The sequence below is a fragment of the Gossypium hirsutum genome, chromosome D08, assembly GCF_007990345.1.
Source record: "Gossypium hirsutum isolate 1008001.06 chromosome D08, Gossypium_hirsutum_v2.1, whole genome shotgun sequence".
Taxonomy (NCBI): Eukaryota; Viridiplantae; Streptophyta; class Magnoliopsida; order Malvales; family Malvaceae; genus Gossypium; species Gossypium hirsutum.
This window is the reverse complement of record NC_053444.1, coordinates 2,566,081-2,583,331: the sequence shown is the minus strand read 5'-3', so window position 1 is coordinate 2,583,331 and position 17,251 is coordinate 2,566,081. Positions and strand designations below refer to the sequence as shown.

The following is a 17,251-nucleotide window of genomic DNA, read 5'->3' as shown; positions in this document are numbered from 1 at the left end:
TTGAGATGATGAGCCCAGTGGATGAGTTTTTGTTGGTCCCAAAAATTAGTCAATCAATATGGGTGAAATTTAAAAAAAAAATTTAACAGTTAAAATTAAATTGTAATTTTTACGATAAAAAATATAATTTTATTATTTGAATAGACTATATTTTTATAATTTTTAAAAGATTAAATTAAATTTTTATATTTCTAAGTTTGACTAAAATATAATTTTACCTTTACTCAAAACATCATACGAATTTTTTTTTATTTTAGGGGGTCTAAGACCCTGCTATCCTCCCCTGGTTTTGCCATTGACAATTACTCATATTAATTAACACCGTTGATTTTAAGCTAATGAAATCTTTTGGTTCACTCAAATTGTAGAACAAATTAATCATGTTTATTTTAAGATCATTTCAATATTTTCAAAATTCAAATACACGATCTTCTTTTTAAAAATATAATGTAACTTACTATTGGATATAAAAACACCTATATTTTTAAAGTTTATTTTAACAGTCATTGATATTATCTTAAATAATTTATTTTTTATTTAAAAGCTCAAATTTTAAAATCGGATTGAATTCCTGACATTCATATCTATCTGCTTGCACCAACCAGACATAGGAAGAAGGCACCAAACCCATTAATTAAACATGCATTTTGGAAGCAAGGAACAGCCATTAGTTATGTATTATCACATTTGGACCCCTTCTTTCTTTCTCTTTTACGGTTCCAGCTGTTTACAACTTCGATTCACTCAATGTCAGGACGGAAACACATTGCACGAAGCTTCCAAACAACCCCTCTCTACTCTGTTTCACCAAATCCTTCCCCCCTATATAACCACCCTCTATCACTTCCCCATTTCAAACATCATAATCTAAATTACAATACAAACCCACCAAAATAATGACCACTTCGTTGCTTCTCTCTTTTATTCAGCTTTGTAATACTTGCCTCAGCTGCCAACTTTAACCAAGACATCGATGTTACTTGGGGTGATGGCAGGGGCAAGATTCTCGAAAACGGAAACCTTCTCACTCTCACCCTCGACAAATTCTCCGGCTCTAGTTTTCAATCCAAGAACCAATATCTGTTTGGGAAGATTGATATGAACATTAAGCTGGTCCCAGGCAACTCTGCTGGCACTGTTACCACTTACTATGTACGTTGTATCATCATACTTGTCTCTTATTTATTTTACAACTCTGTGCTGATATGTGGGGTGACAATTGCAGCTTCGTTCGGAAGGGTCGACATGGGATGAAATCGACTTCGAGTTCTTGGGGAACCTAAGCGGAGACCCATACACAGTCCACACCAATGTATATACACAAGGCAAAGGTGATAAAGAGCAACAGTTCTACCTTTGGTTCGATCCCACCAAAGACTTCCACACCTACTCCCTTCTTTGGAACCCTCAACGTATTATGTACGTCTTCTTTTACAACCCCCCCCCCATTCAATTTTACAGTTTCGATTATTTTCATTATGTTTAACTGTGATTCTTTTGAATGTTCACAGCTTCTCTGTTGATGGGACTCCGCTCAGAGAGTTCAAGAACTTGGAATCGATGGGCGTTGCGTTCCCAAAGAGCCAACCGATGAGAGCGTATTCGAGTCTTTGGAACGCCGATGATTGGGCCACTCGAGGTGGTCTTGTTAAGACAGATTGGAGTCAAGCTCCTTTCACTGCTGCTTACAGGAATTACAAGGCTGATGCATGTGTGTGGTCTTCCGGGAAATCATCATGTTCCTCCACCTCACCCTCTCAAAATTCATGGCTATCGCAAGAACTGGATATAACGAGCCAAGAAAGGCTGAAATGGGTTCAGAAAAATTACATGATTTACAATTACTGCACTGACACCAAGCGATTCCCTCAGGGACTTCCTAAAGAATGCACTGCTCCTTAACAGGGATTTTAATTTAATTTCTTCGTGGTTATAAAGACGGTTATTTTTCAAAAATGCCTTTGTAGAAATTTTTTCTCCATTTGTAATGTATAATATAAGAACACAATTCTACGCCATATTATCCCATATCTCTTATTAATTATTTTAATAATTATTTTAACTTAAATTTTAGACCTTGGGTTTTGAATCTTGGATCCTAACTTTTAACCCTAGACTTTGCACCCTTAATTTTAGACCATAAACTTTAGACTCAATGTTCAATGTTGAAGATTCAAAGTTTAGAGTCTATGATTTATGTTAAAAAAATTACTAAAATAATATGCCAATAACATAAAAAAAATATTGGAATGACATTAATAATTGATAATAATTACAAGACAATGTGATGTCTTTATTTCGTATAATTTTTTCTGTAAATATTATATTTTGAATATTGTATTAGTACTTTTTGACATAATTTATTAATTTTTTATTAAAAGCAAAATATATATATACATTCGAATTGGACTGTGTATGACAATGGAAAACTTTTAAAGTGGACCAATTATATTATATTACTATATTGTGATATTTTGCCAATGATTTATTCGTGTATTGTGTGCCAGCCGACTTGATGTTGGTGGGATATACATACATCCATTCCAAACAAGACCTCGATAGGGCATTCCACAACATTATTTTATAGGGATTTAGGTATATCTGATTACACCCGTCTAAAACATAAAAAAGGTTTAGATAAAAAAAACATGAGATTTGTTTTTTAAACGGGTCAAGTCTTGAATAAATTTTTCTTTAATTCGAGTTTAGTTTGAATTTGTAAAAAGAAAAATCTGCTGCTTTTTGTTATTGTTTTCACTGCTTTTGCTGCTATTTTGTTACTGTTTTCGTGTCATCTCGCTATTATATTGTTACTATTTTGTTGTTATTATTTTGATATTGTATAACTCTTATTTTATTATTAATTTTGCTACTATTTTATATGTATTTGCTTGCTAAGTTGCACCTATATTAGTGTTTTTTGAGTATAAATAAAATTTTTAATTTGTTGAGAAATATTTATTTTAATATTTTTAGTGTATTATATTTTTTAAATTTGTTTTTATATAAAATTAATAATATAAAAAATAATACGGTCAAGTTGGGCCCAGGTTTTAACATTTTTATCCAGACTGAGCTTGGACAAAATATTAGACCCATTTTCCAGGCTAAACTGAACTCAGGCCAAAAAAACGAACCTAAAATTCTATTGAGACTCGACCAAGCACGGTCCATGATCACTTCTACATTTAGAAGCTCAAAATTATTTAAATTAATATAAGCTTGATAAAAAAAATATTGATGTAGATGTAGATGTAGTTGTAAAACATTTAAGATATTGTTAAACAGGATAATCATAAATAAAAAATTCTAATTTGAAATCAAATTTATAATGCCAGACTATTAAAATACAAAAAAACCCCCAAACTTCTTAAAAAAAAAGCAATTAAGCCTTACGCTTTTTTTTGCACTTATTTGGGTACTTGAACTTTTAAAATGTATAAAAAATACCCTCAAACCTTTTCAAAAAAGCAATTAAGCCCCTACTTTTTTTTTGCACTCAATTGGGTACTTGAACTTTCAAAATGCATAAAAAAGACCCTCAAACTTAAAAAAACAAAGAAGCAATTAAACCCTTGCTTTTATTAAAAATTAGAAAAAAATTAAATATTAAAAATTAGAAAAAATTTATAAAAATTTATAAAACTTATAAAATATATAGAAATATAAAAAATTTATAAAATTTTATAAAGTTGTAAGAAAATTATAAAAAAATGTAAAGAAATATAAGTTTCGTAAAAAAAATTATAAAATTTGTCGTACCAAAAGAAGCATTTTATAATTTTTCTATAACTTTTAATTATTTTTATTTTTTTATCATTTTTCGTCACATGTCACGCTGTGTTGTGACACGTGATAACTTTAATTGTAAAAATTAGGGGTTATAACTTTAACAATCAATAGTTAAAGTTTATTGTTAAAGGGACTTTTTGATGCATTTTATAAAGTTTTTATGATTATTATAAAAATTTAAAATTTTTTATTTTTTAAAGATTTTTATAAAAAATTACTAATTTTTAATAAATTTTATATTTTTTTATATTTTTATTAAAATTTATTATTTATTATTTTTAATAAGAGCAATGGCTTAATTGCTTTTTGAAGAATTTTAAGAATCGTTTTGATGCATTTTGAAAGTTTAAATAACCAATTGAATAAAAAAAAGAGCAAGGGCTTAATTGTTTTTTTGAAGAAATTTGAGGGCCTTTTTGATATATTTTAAAAGTTTAAATGCTCAACTGGGTGAAAAAAGAAAGGGACTTAATTACTCTTTTTGAAAAAATAAAATTTGAAGGCTTTTTACACTATTAAGCGAATGGTATATTATAGATTATTGTTATATTATGAACATTGTGAAACACAAAATTCAAACGTGATGCATAATGTACATGTATGGATTTAAAAATTGAAGTGGGAAAACATGTTACATGTGTCCTTATCTATTAATTTGACTGAGATTTGCACATCTCTACTCTATCTATGTATATAATATATTATAATATATACTATAAACTTACGTTATAAATGAGCTTAATCTCATCTTTTAATAATATTATCATGTAATCTGGATTCACTTTTAGGAAAAATCTCTTTGAAAGTAACATAAAGTTATTGTATAAATTTATATTTGGTGCAATTATATACGACAAGGTTGAGGTTGAAGATGATTACGGCTTTGACTGTTATTGGGGTTATCTTTCGGGGCATCATCATCTAGAGCGTTTTTCACTTGGAAAGTAATTTCTAATTAGGGAAGAATTTTCCAGGAAAAAGTGATCAGCCATTAAAGCTTAGATAACTTTAGCCTATAAGTCCCCCTCTAACATTGCACCCATTTCCTTCACAATTCATCGTCAAACCCATTATTACATTTGATACTACTTTCCACCAAACAAACACAATTTACAGCTTCTCAAGTTATTTAGTCACAACGAAGCTATGGCTTCTTCCATTTTCAGAACAAATTATCTTCCTTTGCAGCAATACCAAGATGGATATAATCCCATTTATCGCAAGGTGTGTCTTGTCGGCCAAGTTTTCATTCGTTTTACATTGATGAACACTCACAGTGTGTACTGATATTATTGCAGTTTCGATCCAACGGAGTTGCAGTAGCACAGCTGGAAACGGGGAATGCTAATAATGAAAGGAACACCATGGCTAAACGAGGCCAACAAGCAACACAAATCAAAAGGTTACTTAACTTCTCAGGAAAAGAACCATCTACTCCACTTCTTGATACCATAAACCATCCCATTGATACGAAGAATCTTTCCATCCAGGTAAGTAATTAATTACTATACTATTAAATATAATTTTGTGATGTACGAAGCAGAAAACAATGTATTTACTCATTTAACACTATAGGAGCTTGGGAAGTTAGCTGATGAACTACGAGAAGAGGTGGTTTATACAGTGTCAAACACTGGTGGGCATCTCAGTGCAAGCCTTGGGGTGGCTGAACTAACAGTGGCACTTCACCATGTTTTCGATACTCCTAAGGATAAGATTATTTGGGATGTTGGGCATCAGATAATAACGTTATGTTGTCTACTGTTATATACAGTTAGTTCTGTTGATGTATGATGGGTTATTGACATACTGAATTTCTGTGTTTGCAGTCCTATCCTATCCGCATAAGATTTTAACTGGTAGAAGATCCAGAATGCATTCGATTCGACAGACATGCGGTTTAGCAGGGTTTCCGAAAAGGGAAGAGAGCATTCATGATGCCTTTGGAACTGGCCATAGTTCCACTAGCATTTCTGCTGGATTAGGTACTTGTTCGAAGCTCTTCGACATTGTTCAGAATAGTATTCGTTATTACATCTGCACCTACAGTAAATGCAAATGAACGTAAGCTGATACTGGCGGGATGCTTTATTGCCATTTTTGCAGGGATGGCAGTTGGGAGAGATTTGTTAGGGAAGAACAATAATGTAATTGCAGTAATAGGTGATGGAGCAATGACTGCTGGAATGGCTTATGAAGCACTCAACAACGCTGGTTATCTTGACACTAATCTCATCATCATCTTGAATGACAACAAGCAAGTTTCATTGCCGACTGCCACAATCGACGGTCCAGCTCCACCAGTTGGAGCTCTTAGCAAAGCTTTAAAAAAGCTGCAATCAAGCAGGGAGTTTCATCAACTACGCGAAGCCGCAAAGGTGTCTAAATTTGGCTATTCGAACCTAAATACTTCACTATGATAACTAGGCAAAATGGGCTTATTTAAGTTGTTTTGACTTATTGACAGGGTATCACGAAGCAAATAGGTGGACAGACACATGAAATCGCTGCCAAATTCGATTCCCACATGAGAGGAGTTGTTGGTGGTTCAGGGGCTAGCCTATTTGAAGAGCTAGGACTATACTACATAGGACCAGTGGATGGCCATAATGTAGAAGACCTTGTTTATGTGTTAAATGAAGTTAGATCAATGCCAGCCCCAGGGCCTGTTCTCATTCATGTCATTACCGAGAAGGGAAAAGGTTATGCCCCTGCTGAGATTGCACCTGATAAAATGCATGGTAATTACAATTCGGCACTACCTAATCGGACTCGAAGTAAATTTCGTCCTTGTAGTGTTTAACACGGGTGTTTTTCTTCTTCGTGTAGGGGTTGTGAAATTCGATCCCAAGTCCGGGAAACAAATGAAGAACAAGTCAGCAACACGATCATATACTCAGTACTAGGGATTTAAATTGCGGTCGCGGTCGCGTTTTCGGTCGCATTGCGTTTATCGCGGTTGCGGACATAACGGATGCTATTGCGGTCATTGCAGGTATCGCGGTCGTGAATTTTACATTACTTATTGTGTATTGCGGGTATAGCGGGTTTCGGCAGTAGCGGTTTCGGACGGTGCCGTTACCGCTATATAACGGCCGCTATTTCGGTAACGGACCGCTATTTAAATCCCTGCTCAGTACTTTGCAGAGTCCTTAATAGCTGAAGCAGATGAAGATGATAAAATAGTGGGAATCCATGCCGCCATGAGTGGAGGAACTGGACTTAATTTATTCCAAAAACGATTCCCAGACCGATGTTTCGATGTCGGTATAGCTGAACAACATGCTGTTACCTTTGCTGCTGGTCTAGCTTCTAAAGGGCTCAAACCATTTTGTGCCATTTACTCTTCATTCTTACAAAGAGGATTCGATCAGGTAATTCCAAGTTATAAGCTAACTTCAAAGCAATGATGTGATCAGAATCTGATAATAACAAAGAGTTTAGATTGCAGGTTGCTCATGATGTTGATCTTCAAAAGCTACCAGTAAGATTTGCAATAGACAGGGCTGGCTTGGTTGGTGCAGATGGACCAACGCATTGTGGCTCGTTCGACACTACTTTTTTGGCATGTTTGCCTAATATGGTGGTAATGGCACCTTCAAACGAAACTGAGCTCATGCACATGGTGGCCACGGCAGCTGCCATCGATGATCGTCCTAGCTGCTTTAGGTACCCTAGGGGCAATGGCATTGGCTCCATTCTCCCACCAAACAACAAAGGAACACCATTACAGGTACATCAATTTTATCCTACTACATCTCTTTAGTTGAAAACAGTCACTCAATACGGTGTTAACTCGAAATTCGAAAATGTTCAGATTGGGAAGGGAAGAGTACTAAGAGAAGGAAGTGGCAGGGTGGCGATTTTAGGGTATGGAACAATCGTACAAAGTTGTATGAAAGCAGCAGAGCAACTACAAATGCTCGGCATCTCCACAACGGTGGCGGATGCTCGTTTTTGTAAGCCAATAGACGGAGATTTATTAAGACAACTAGCTCGAGAACATGAGATATTGATCACCGCGGAAGAAGGATCAATCGGAGGGTTTAGCACCCACGTCTCTCATTTCTTGTGCTTGAACGGACTACTAGATGGCAAGCTTAAGGTAACACTATCCTCCATTAATGTACAGTTAGTGATTAACATATGTTAATATCTAAGCTAGTAATGAAAATTGAAGATTTTGTATGATTATAGTTCTAAAATCAATGTTAAATGGTGCAGTGGAGGCCAATGGTGCTACCAGATAGATACATTGACCATGGATCTCAAAGTGATCAAATTGAAGCGGCAGTGCTGAGGTCAAAGCATATCGCCGCCACAGTTTTATCACTACTAGGACAAACCAGGGGAGACATGTAAAAGAAAATGTACAATACAAGGCAATTAGAGTTCGATTCATAGGTACACTTGTATGATAGTTTAGTGTATGCGTGTGTGGTAAGTTTACCTGTACGTGTAAGTGAATGTTTGAGATGATTGTATTGCATCAATATATACACGTGACTAAAATGTATTTGATAGTTCTTATATTTTACGAGTAAATAACAAAATAGGATATAAATTATTAATACTAGTCCTATGGTACATTTAATGGGTAAAAGAAATAAAAATAATATAAAAAATAACTAAGCATTGATTTTTAATATATATATAATTATCAATAAAACAATAAAATGTAAATAAATTTTTTTAATTAGATTGAGATTGCATTAGCATGGTCTAAACTTTAAAATATTATCATAAGTTTAAATATTTAAGTGAGTAAAATGTTATTTTATTTTATTTTAAAATAATTTCAATTAATTATTTTAAACGTTTAACCATTTAATAATTTCCTAATTGGATTGATGTGTAACAACCTCATCCCCGTAAAGATAAAAGCATAAATTTAATTCTTAAGAAGTAACTTCATTTTTCACACCCTCGGTCCAACCAAGATTTATCTCAAATCAAATACAAAAAAATTAGATATATGTAAGTTTATGAAATTAATAAATTTGCTTTTAAAATTTTGCGAAATTATAATATATTTATCAACAAGTGTTCAGTGTAATGATATTGCACTCTTAGAGAGAGAATTCAAGTTTGAACCCTATCGACAACATCATTAGGAGGGGCAGTCATGCAAGGGCAAAGTCAGAAAATTTTTTTAGGGAACGAAATTAAATTGTAATTTTTATAATATTAAAAATGTAATTTCACTATTTTAATAGCTTATATCTTTATAATTTTTAAAGGACTAAATCAATTTTTTATTATTTTTAGGGGGTCAAAGTGTAATTTTACCTTTACTATTTTAAAATTTAAAAAATTTTAAAGGGTATAAATGAAAATTTTTCTATTTTAGGGGGGATCTGGGGCTCTGCTAGCCTCCCTAGCTACGCCCCTGTAGTCACAACCCCCCCCCCCAAAAAAATTAGTTTTCATGAACCTTACAACTAACATAAAAGATACCTTAATTATACGAAAAAATAGAGTTGAATTTTTCAAATTTTATTTTTAAATAATTATTTATTCAATTTTTTGCTTATCAGTCATCCATATATTAGGTTTATAAATATTAGATCATGAAAAATCCCGTTTGTGAGTCAAAATAATTATGTAACAAATCTATTAAAACTTGATACAATAATTAAATGTGAATTTAGCTGAAATGATAAAGTCGAGACAATTAAAATTATGATACCTTGGGGATAAAATCTCATAGTTGACATTTATATGTATATATATTTTTAGATTTATCAAAATATAAAAAAGATATAAATATCCTTAAAATAATGTTTGTTACTTTATAAAATGAAGGGGTATTTGGTAATTTTCTAACTAAGTTAAGCTTTAATATATAGTGGGTTAAATTTTTCTATTTGTCCCTATACTTCACAAAAGTTGTGAATTTAATCCTATACTTTAATGTAATCAGTTTTTAGTTTCTGTACTTTTCAAATTTTAAATACTTTTCCTAATCAAATGATAACTATTAAATTTATTAAGTTAAGTTCTGCTATTTTCAAATTTTGATGCGACAAACATAGTATCATATGTGTAATATAATCCACCTATTACTTAATAAAAATCTAGTTAATGGATTAACGGTTGGCATTTTTGTCAAAATTGAAATTTTAAAATTCAAAAAAGTATAGGGACTTAGAACGGTCCAATTGGAAAATACAAACTAAATCTACAACTATATACATTGTACATGACTAGAGATTGAATTTAACTAAACGAACTTAGTTGCTATTGTTTGGGTCAAGACTTGAAATATGAAACTTACAAGGACTAAAAGCGATCAAATTAAAATATAAAGATTAAATCCATAAGTTTTACAAAGTACAGGGACTTATTGCAGAATTTAACTTATATAGTATAGATACAATCTTAAGTCACATTTAAATTATTTTCTCAAATAAAATGAGAAAAAAAAAGAGCAAAAATAATATCCTTTTCCAAAATTGTCCTTGACCTTAAAGACAAAAACAACGACTCGGTTGGCCGACCCATTTGCCCGCCCTGTCTGGCACTCTAAATTTCTGACAGTGACTTTTGTAGATTTTTGTGCCAAAATCTATCTCTTATGGTTCCGAGGGCAAACTTGTCCAAATCAAACCAATATTATTTACCTTTGAATAATAAAAATATATCTAGATTTTTTATTTTAATTAAATAAATATTTATACTTTTATCATATTCAACTAAGTAAATAATTTTATAGAACATTAACATATATTTCGTACTTATATAAGTTTTTAATATTTAATTCATATAAAAATAACTTTAATTTTAAAACAAATAATTTTTTTTTGTTTGAGACCTTCAACATTCAATAATTACAATTAGCCCCAAATAAATAAAAAATTGAGTAAGATCAAACTCTTAAATAGGGAAAAAAAACTTCCTCAATATTGTTTCTCTTATTCACAATTAATTCAATTATTTTAGTTTTTAATAATTTTTATAAAAAGTATATTTAATTATAAATAATGTCGATTTTTTTTAACAATCTCATTATAGGTTCTGATCATATCTATTTTTTAACACAATGTTTAGAACTACCCATAGTCCCTCCTCAATCCATATATAGGAGAATAATGCACTTCCGTGCACTTAAACTCATGTCCTCCTGTATTGGCAACATGTCCATGTTAATCGAGTTAAGACTTAATCGGCTAAATAAGTAAATATATATTAATCAATACCTTGAATTAAAAGTTAATTATAAACTTTAAATAAATAATAAAAAATTTTACCAGTTTCTTTTCATATTCTTTTTAATTAATTGTTCTTTTTCATTTTAATGTTTGGATCCGAAGGTATTTTTATAATTTTTAATTCTTCAAAAGAAAAATAATATTAATAATGAAAAAGACAATTATAACCTTTTCCTTAACTGAAGAGGCAACAAATTAAAAGATGGTCCCAAAGAAAGATAGCAGAAATGGTCATTTTCCAACTTTTAACAAAACATTAATTTATTATGGTAATGCTACCTTTTTTTTTAGGGATGTCTAAAATATCTAATCCGAATAATATTTGGTGATGGATTTAAATAATTTGATTAATAGTCGATTGAGTCTTAATTCGATTAGTATGGGTATTATTGTCAATACAGATGGATATGGGTTCAATTGTGCTGAAGCGTATTATCTTCTTATTTATGGGTTGGGGAGCGGCTTTAGGTAGTTCTAGACATTGTGTCAAAAAGATCAAATATGATCAGAAAATATAATAAGATTATTAAAAAAACTAATTTGATCAATTAAATTGGTATATTGTATGAAAGTAGTTGATGTATTAAAGGTTGTAATTTTATTACGTATGATAAATTAAAATTTTTAAAATGTTTCACAACCGTTTTTTAGAGTTAATTACATCGGGTATCCTCAAACGATGATCTTCATTTTAAAGTAGGTTTCAAATTTTAAAATTCTAATGACATCTTTAAACTATCAAAATTATATCAATAAGGTCCTTTCGTTAGTAAAATTGTTAATTTAATCATTAAATTAGATATCATACCTCATGTGACATAATTTAAAATGAAAATTTTAAAGAAAAATGAATATTGTGAGAACGGATGATGTAGAGATTTCGGTTTTGAGATTTTCGTAGCTTTTATAGCAGTTTTATTGTTCACTCTCTCTTTTTTTCGGTTTTACTTCATTTTTAGTTTTAACTTTTAAAAGTTGTGTGACAACATTTTACTTTTCTTTAAAATTTTCATTTTAAATTATGTCATAAGACTTTTCATTTGACAATTAAATTAACGATTTTAATAATGGAAGGACTTGCTATAACATTGATAATTTGAAGATGTAATTAAAATACTTTGAAGTTTAGGGGCCGATTTAGAATGAGAGACATAGTTTAGGGATGCCTGGTGCAACTAGCTCTTATGTGTACGAGGAATTTCCAATTTTATAAAGTGTATTTAATTAAAACAAAGTAAATTGGTGAGAGATAATTCAATCTATGATTTAATTGAAAAGAAAATGGAACTTTTAATCTGAATAAAAAAATTTAAATTATACAAAGTGTTGCGCAGGAAATGGCGGTAGTTAACAATGTAGCTAGTGTGGAGAGACACTAAGAATGATCATTTTAAAGGGTTAGAGGTGGTATTTGAGATGAATGTGGGTTGTAAAATTGATCTTGTTCCTCTCTTGCCTTTGGTGTTGAGATGAAGCATTTATAGAGAAATGACAACTTGGTGTGTATCCCAACCATCAAACATTCTATTTTATAGGAATAAAGGGTAGAGTGGCAAATGCCAAGTAGAAGCACCATTGGAGTTGAAGTGAAGAGATTATGTAATATTATTGGACGAAGCGTCGTTAGAAGTAACGTAGATGGATGCATGTTGCTACTCCAAGGTAAAAGGTAGCTGGTAAGCCATCTGCCCCCAAAGAGCGTGGCACGTCTGAAGAAGATCTAACACAATTTACCACTGTAGTGGATGGCACTTGTTAGCATTAACGAAATGCTCCCTTCATTCGTGTGGCAACTTTCTACATTTTCATTGTTTCCTATTTTATTCATGTTATGCTTTTATATTTATTTTAATAGAAACGTTCCATTGATCAGAAGAATGCACGTTCTTTTTGCCTAAATAGGTTATGGTAGTCCTTTATACAATTTGCTTAGTTTTGCTGGGCATTTTTATTATAAATGGGTACTCTAGTGGGAAATAAAAAGTAAGTTAAATGCACCCTACCACCTATCCAAACCTATAAATAGGAGGATAATATACTTCAGCACATTCGAACCCATGTTTTCTTGCATTGACAACAATGCTCATGTCAATTGAGTTAAGACTCAATCGACTTGACTTTGTCATTTTAAATATTTTTTATTATTTACAACATTTGTCACATTTATAAATACAAATATTAATTTTACTAAAATATTTGTTTAAATAAATTTACTTAGATAAAAAATTATCATACTTATAAATTAGAGTTATGATTCTATTAGAAAACTTTTATTAAATGAATTTATATAACGGATAAAAATGTTATATTAAACTACTTTATATTTAAATTATTATGTTCCCATTAACCAACAAGTAAAACACTTGTATTTCAAAATATTCGAATAGAGGAGAGATACAAACAAGCAACAATCCCTATACCGCAAGTTTAATGAACAAATTAAAGATGCATCACTTAAATCAATCATCAATAATGACATCTTAGCATTGCTATTGCCAAATTATTTTAACGACAAATTCCGATCAACCAATTGGACACTACCAAAGACCCAAAGAACTAACCAAAGATGCATCACCTAGATCAATCATCAATACTGGCATCTTAGCATTGCTATTGTCAGATTATTTTGACGTCAAATTACAATCAACCAATTGGACACTACCAAAGACCGACAAAAGACCCTCACCACATCAACAATGCACGAAAACCAAATCTCAAATAACCTATCGTTTTCTCCATTATCTTGAAGTCTAATCTCGTATTCAGTATTGTACATTACTCTATCTTGACAAACTCTTTCAATAATAGTTCTCAACAGATCTAACGACGCATGCACTTACCTTGATAGTTCCCATATACGCACCATAACACTTAAAACAAAGTGAACGTAAAAGAAATTAGACAAAATCTCCATAAATTAGCAAAGGGAACTAACACTATCATAATTTTGAGATAAAGCAAGGCAAACTTTTATTTATACACATGCTTTCAGTTGGTGATGTCCAATAAATTTCTATTGCCACAAGAATCACCTTAAAAAGAAAGTTGGAAAAAAATTAAAAATAAAAGTTGAAAAAAAAAAACAAAGTAGGAAAAAATTTGAGGTTGAAAAAGAAAAAGCATAAAAATTATATTACTTTATCAAATATCGAAGTTATTCTATAATTAGGTACTCAAATTTGATTTTTTTTCTAATATGGTATCTGTGTCATTTTTTTGGACTAATTTGACAAAAATTATATATTTTGGTACTCAGAAGTAACAATATTAACTATTTAGTATTTAAATTCGAGTTTTAGGGTTGATTTGATGAAAATTAATTGCTAATACAATATGTGATTTTAATTCATGTTTTAAAACCTGAATTAAACACTAAAAAATTAACGTTGTGATCTTTAGGTACCGGAATATTTGTCAGATACAAACACCAGATTGAACCTAAAAATAACACGGGTGCCATATTAGAAAAAATGTCAAACTTAGATACTGAATTATGTATTAAGTCTTTTATTAGTGATTTAATTAATAATATTTTCATATAAATTAATTTACCGAATAATTTGAAACTTGTATTAGTTTTATAATTTTTTTTATATTCTTGGATCCAGATCATCTCATGAAAACCAAGATTATTACAATCGAATTGAATTGATCGATTAAATTGAAAATCAATTAGTATATCAATTTGGATTAGACCTGTTCATATATTGGATTACCCGTCTAGGCCCGAAGGTTCGCCCGAAATTTGAGAGGGTTTGGGCAAAAATATTATGCCCGAAAAATAAGCTTGGACAAAAAAAATTAAGCCTGTTTAAAATATGGGTTGGGCTCAAGCTTAAACATTCAAGGCTCGAGCCTGGCCCGACCTGTTTTAAATTTATAATTCTTTATATCATGTTTATATATTATATAATTTAGAACACATTACAAAAATAAAAATATACTAAATATATAATACTACTCTAATGTAAATATTAAAATAATATTAAAGTGACTATATAAAAAATTTTAATAAATAAAATATATTAAATTATTAAATATTAAAATAATATGGGCGAGCCTAAAAATGAGTTTAGGTTAGTCTTTTGCGAGTATGAGAAAGTTTGGACAAAATTTTAAGCTTAAATTTCAGTCGAGTTTGAACTTGAACAAACATAAAGTATGTTAATATAAATCGATGAGAACAAAAAAGGGTGGTCCGGTTGAGAAAGGATGAAAACTGGCGGTCGTTATCATCTTTCCGGTTGGGCCCATGTCGGCACAGACAAACGACAGCAACTTGACCCAAACATTATTAAAATCCCCCAAATATTTTCGTCCTAACTTTATTTCATGGCCTATATAATTCCACGTGTCCCTCCTTCAGTAGAATAGATACCCAAAAATCCCATCTCCAACCCCAAAATCAATAACAAACACTTCAAACCCTCCACGTTTGATCCAAACATAATATTTTTTTATTTCCATTGCTTTGATTTGATTCGCGATTATGGGAATCGAAATAAGCGGCGGCACGATCATTCCAGGAGGTTGGGGGGCCGCCGCCATGGCTGTCGCGGCTAAGACATGCGACGCATGTAAATCATCGGCGGCAGCTATCTTTTGTCGTACTGATTGGGTCTTTTTATGCTTGAATTGTGATTCCAATTTCCATTCCGGTCACGAAAGGGTGTCTATGTGTGAAGTTTGCGAACAAGCTCCGGCGGCTGTCACTTGTAAAGCCGACGCGGCGGCTCTTTGTGTCACTTGCGACGCCGATATCCATTCAGCGAACCCACTGGCTCGCCGTCACGAACGTGTACCCATCGAACCTTTCTACGACTCCGCTGATTCCATCGTCAAATCTTCCCCTTTTAGCTTCCTTGTGCCGACGACGGATCATAATGGTACTAATTGTAAACAAGAAATTGAATCTAACAAAGGGGATTTTTTTTTCACAGAAATGGATCGGTTTATCGATTTCGGGTACCCGAATTCATCTCAACATCTTCATGATGCCGCCATGGATAGCGTTGTTCCAGTTCAAACTCCAAAACCAGTCATTCCACTGATCAACGATGGAAGCTGTTTCGATACTTTCAGCTATCAAACTCAATCATCTCTCAGTCATAGCGTAAATACTTCAAAATTCAAATCCATTTTCTTCAATTGCTGCAAATTTTTCATAAATTAAACGAAAATTAAAAAAATAAAAAATTTCAGGTTTCATCATCGTCGCTTGAAGTAGGAACAGTTCCAGATGGGAATTACCACGCAACACAAGTGGGTGGTTCAATCGATCGAGAAGCTAGGGTTTTAAGGTACAAAGAGAAGAGAAAGAACAGGAAATTCGAGAAGACAATACGATACGCTTCAAGAAAGGCTTACGCTGAATCAAGACCAAGAATCAAAGGTCGATTTGCTAAAAGAACAGAAACCCACAACGATGATGTTGATCACATGTTCAATAACTCTTCTTTCGCTGTTGGTCCTGCTGGTTTCATGGCGGAAACAGACTATGGTGTCGTTCCATCGTTTTGAATGTTGATGTTTTATGTTTGGTTTAATCTGTAATGTATTAAATTATTTAATCCAATTTCCAGCAAAGTAGAAATAACCTTATGGCCATTGAAAATCAAGGAAGAAAGATGCTTAGTTCTTTGATTAATCATTAAAGTTTCTGATGTATAAAAAACAGTGTATCGGTGGAGTTCGTCGTATGTTCGCCATGGTTGATTTGCAGGATTCCTGCAAGGGAGATATATTAGTTTTCATAAAAATGTTTATTTCAATCTCTGAATAAAACCAGATATATGGTAAGTAAATGCTTCAATTTAGTTCAATAATTTATCTAGATTTGATTTCCAAAATTTTGGAAGAAGTGTAGATCAAACCAGAAATTTTGTTTAGAGACCGGGTCAAAAGGTAAAATTTTTATTAATTTTTCAAAAGAATTAAATTTGTAAAGTACTAAATTAAATATTATATATTTGGAAAGGGACTATAAAATAATTTTCTCATCCTCGCCAAGACTCTTGCCTGCTTCTGATTTTGTGAAGATAATCTAATTGCTCGTGAGCACGTTAATTTTAACTATTGATTTTTTTTTGTTAATTTATAACATATAAAATTGTTTTTCTAATCTAACAATTTTACGATAATATTTAATAATATTTTTTTATTGGACACGTAAAATTTCTCTAATTAGATTCATAAATTTGTTAATTTTGATATTAATGTCATCTCGAATATGATGTGAATAAAGAGAG

The 17,251-nt window shown here is 31.5% G+C and overlaps 2 protein-coding genes and 1 pseudogene across 2 annotated transcripts; all 3 read left to right on the top strand.

Moving 5' to 3' along the window:
- Positions 1-881: 881 nt before the first annotated feature.
- Positions 882-2,018, top strand: LOC107919247 (xyloglucan endotransglucosylase/hydrolase protein 22). Its single transcript, XM_016848745.2, is given in 4 exon segments — positions 882-925; positions 927-1,152; positions 1,226-1,419; positions 1,512-2,018. Coding segments are annotated over 4 exon segments (840 nt in total). The 5' UTR covers positions 882-896; the 3' UTR covers positions 1,903-2,018.
- A 3,593-nt stretch (positions 2,019-5,611) lies between these two features.
- On the top strand, positions 5,612-8,299 carry LOC107919248 (probable 1-deoxy-D-xylulose-5-phosphate synthase 2, chloroplastic; annotated as a pseudogene).
- A 7,193-nt stretch (positions 8,300-15,492) lies between these two features.
- On the top strand, positions 15,493-16,523 carry LOC107920546 (zinc finger protein CONSTANS-LIKE 5-like). The gene is given in 2 exon segments (NM_001327178.1): positions 15,493-16,116; positions 16,206-16,523. Coding segments are annotated over 2 exon segments (942 nt in total).
- The last annotated feature ends 728 nt before the right edge of the window (positions 16,524-17,251 follow it).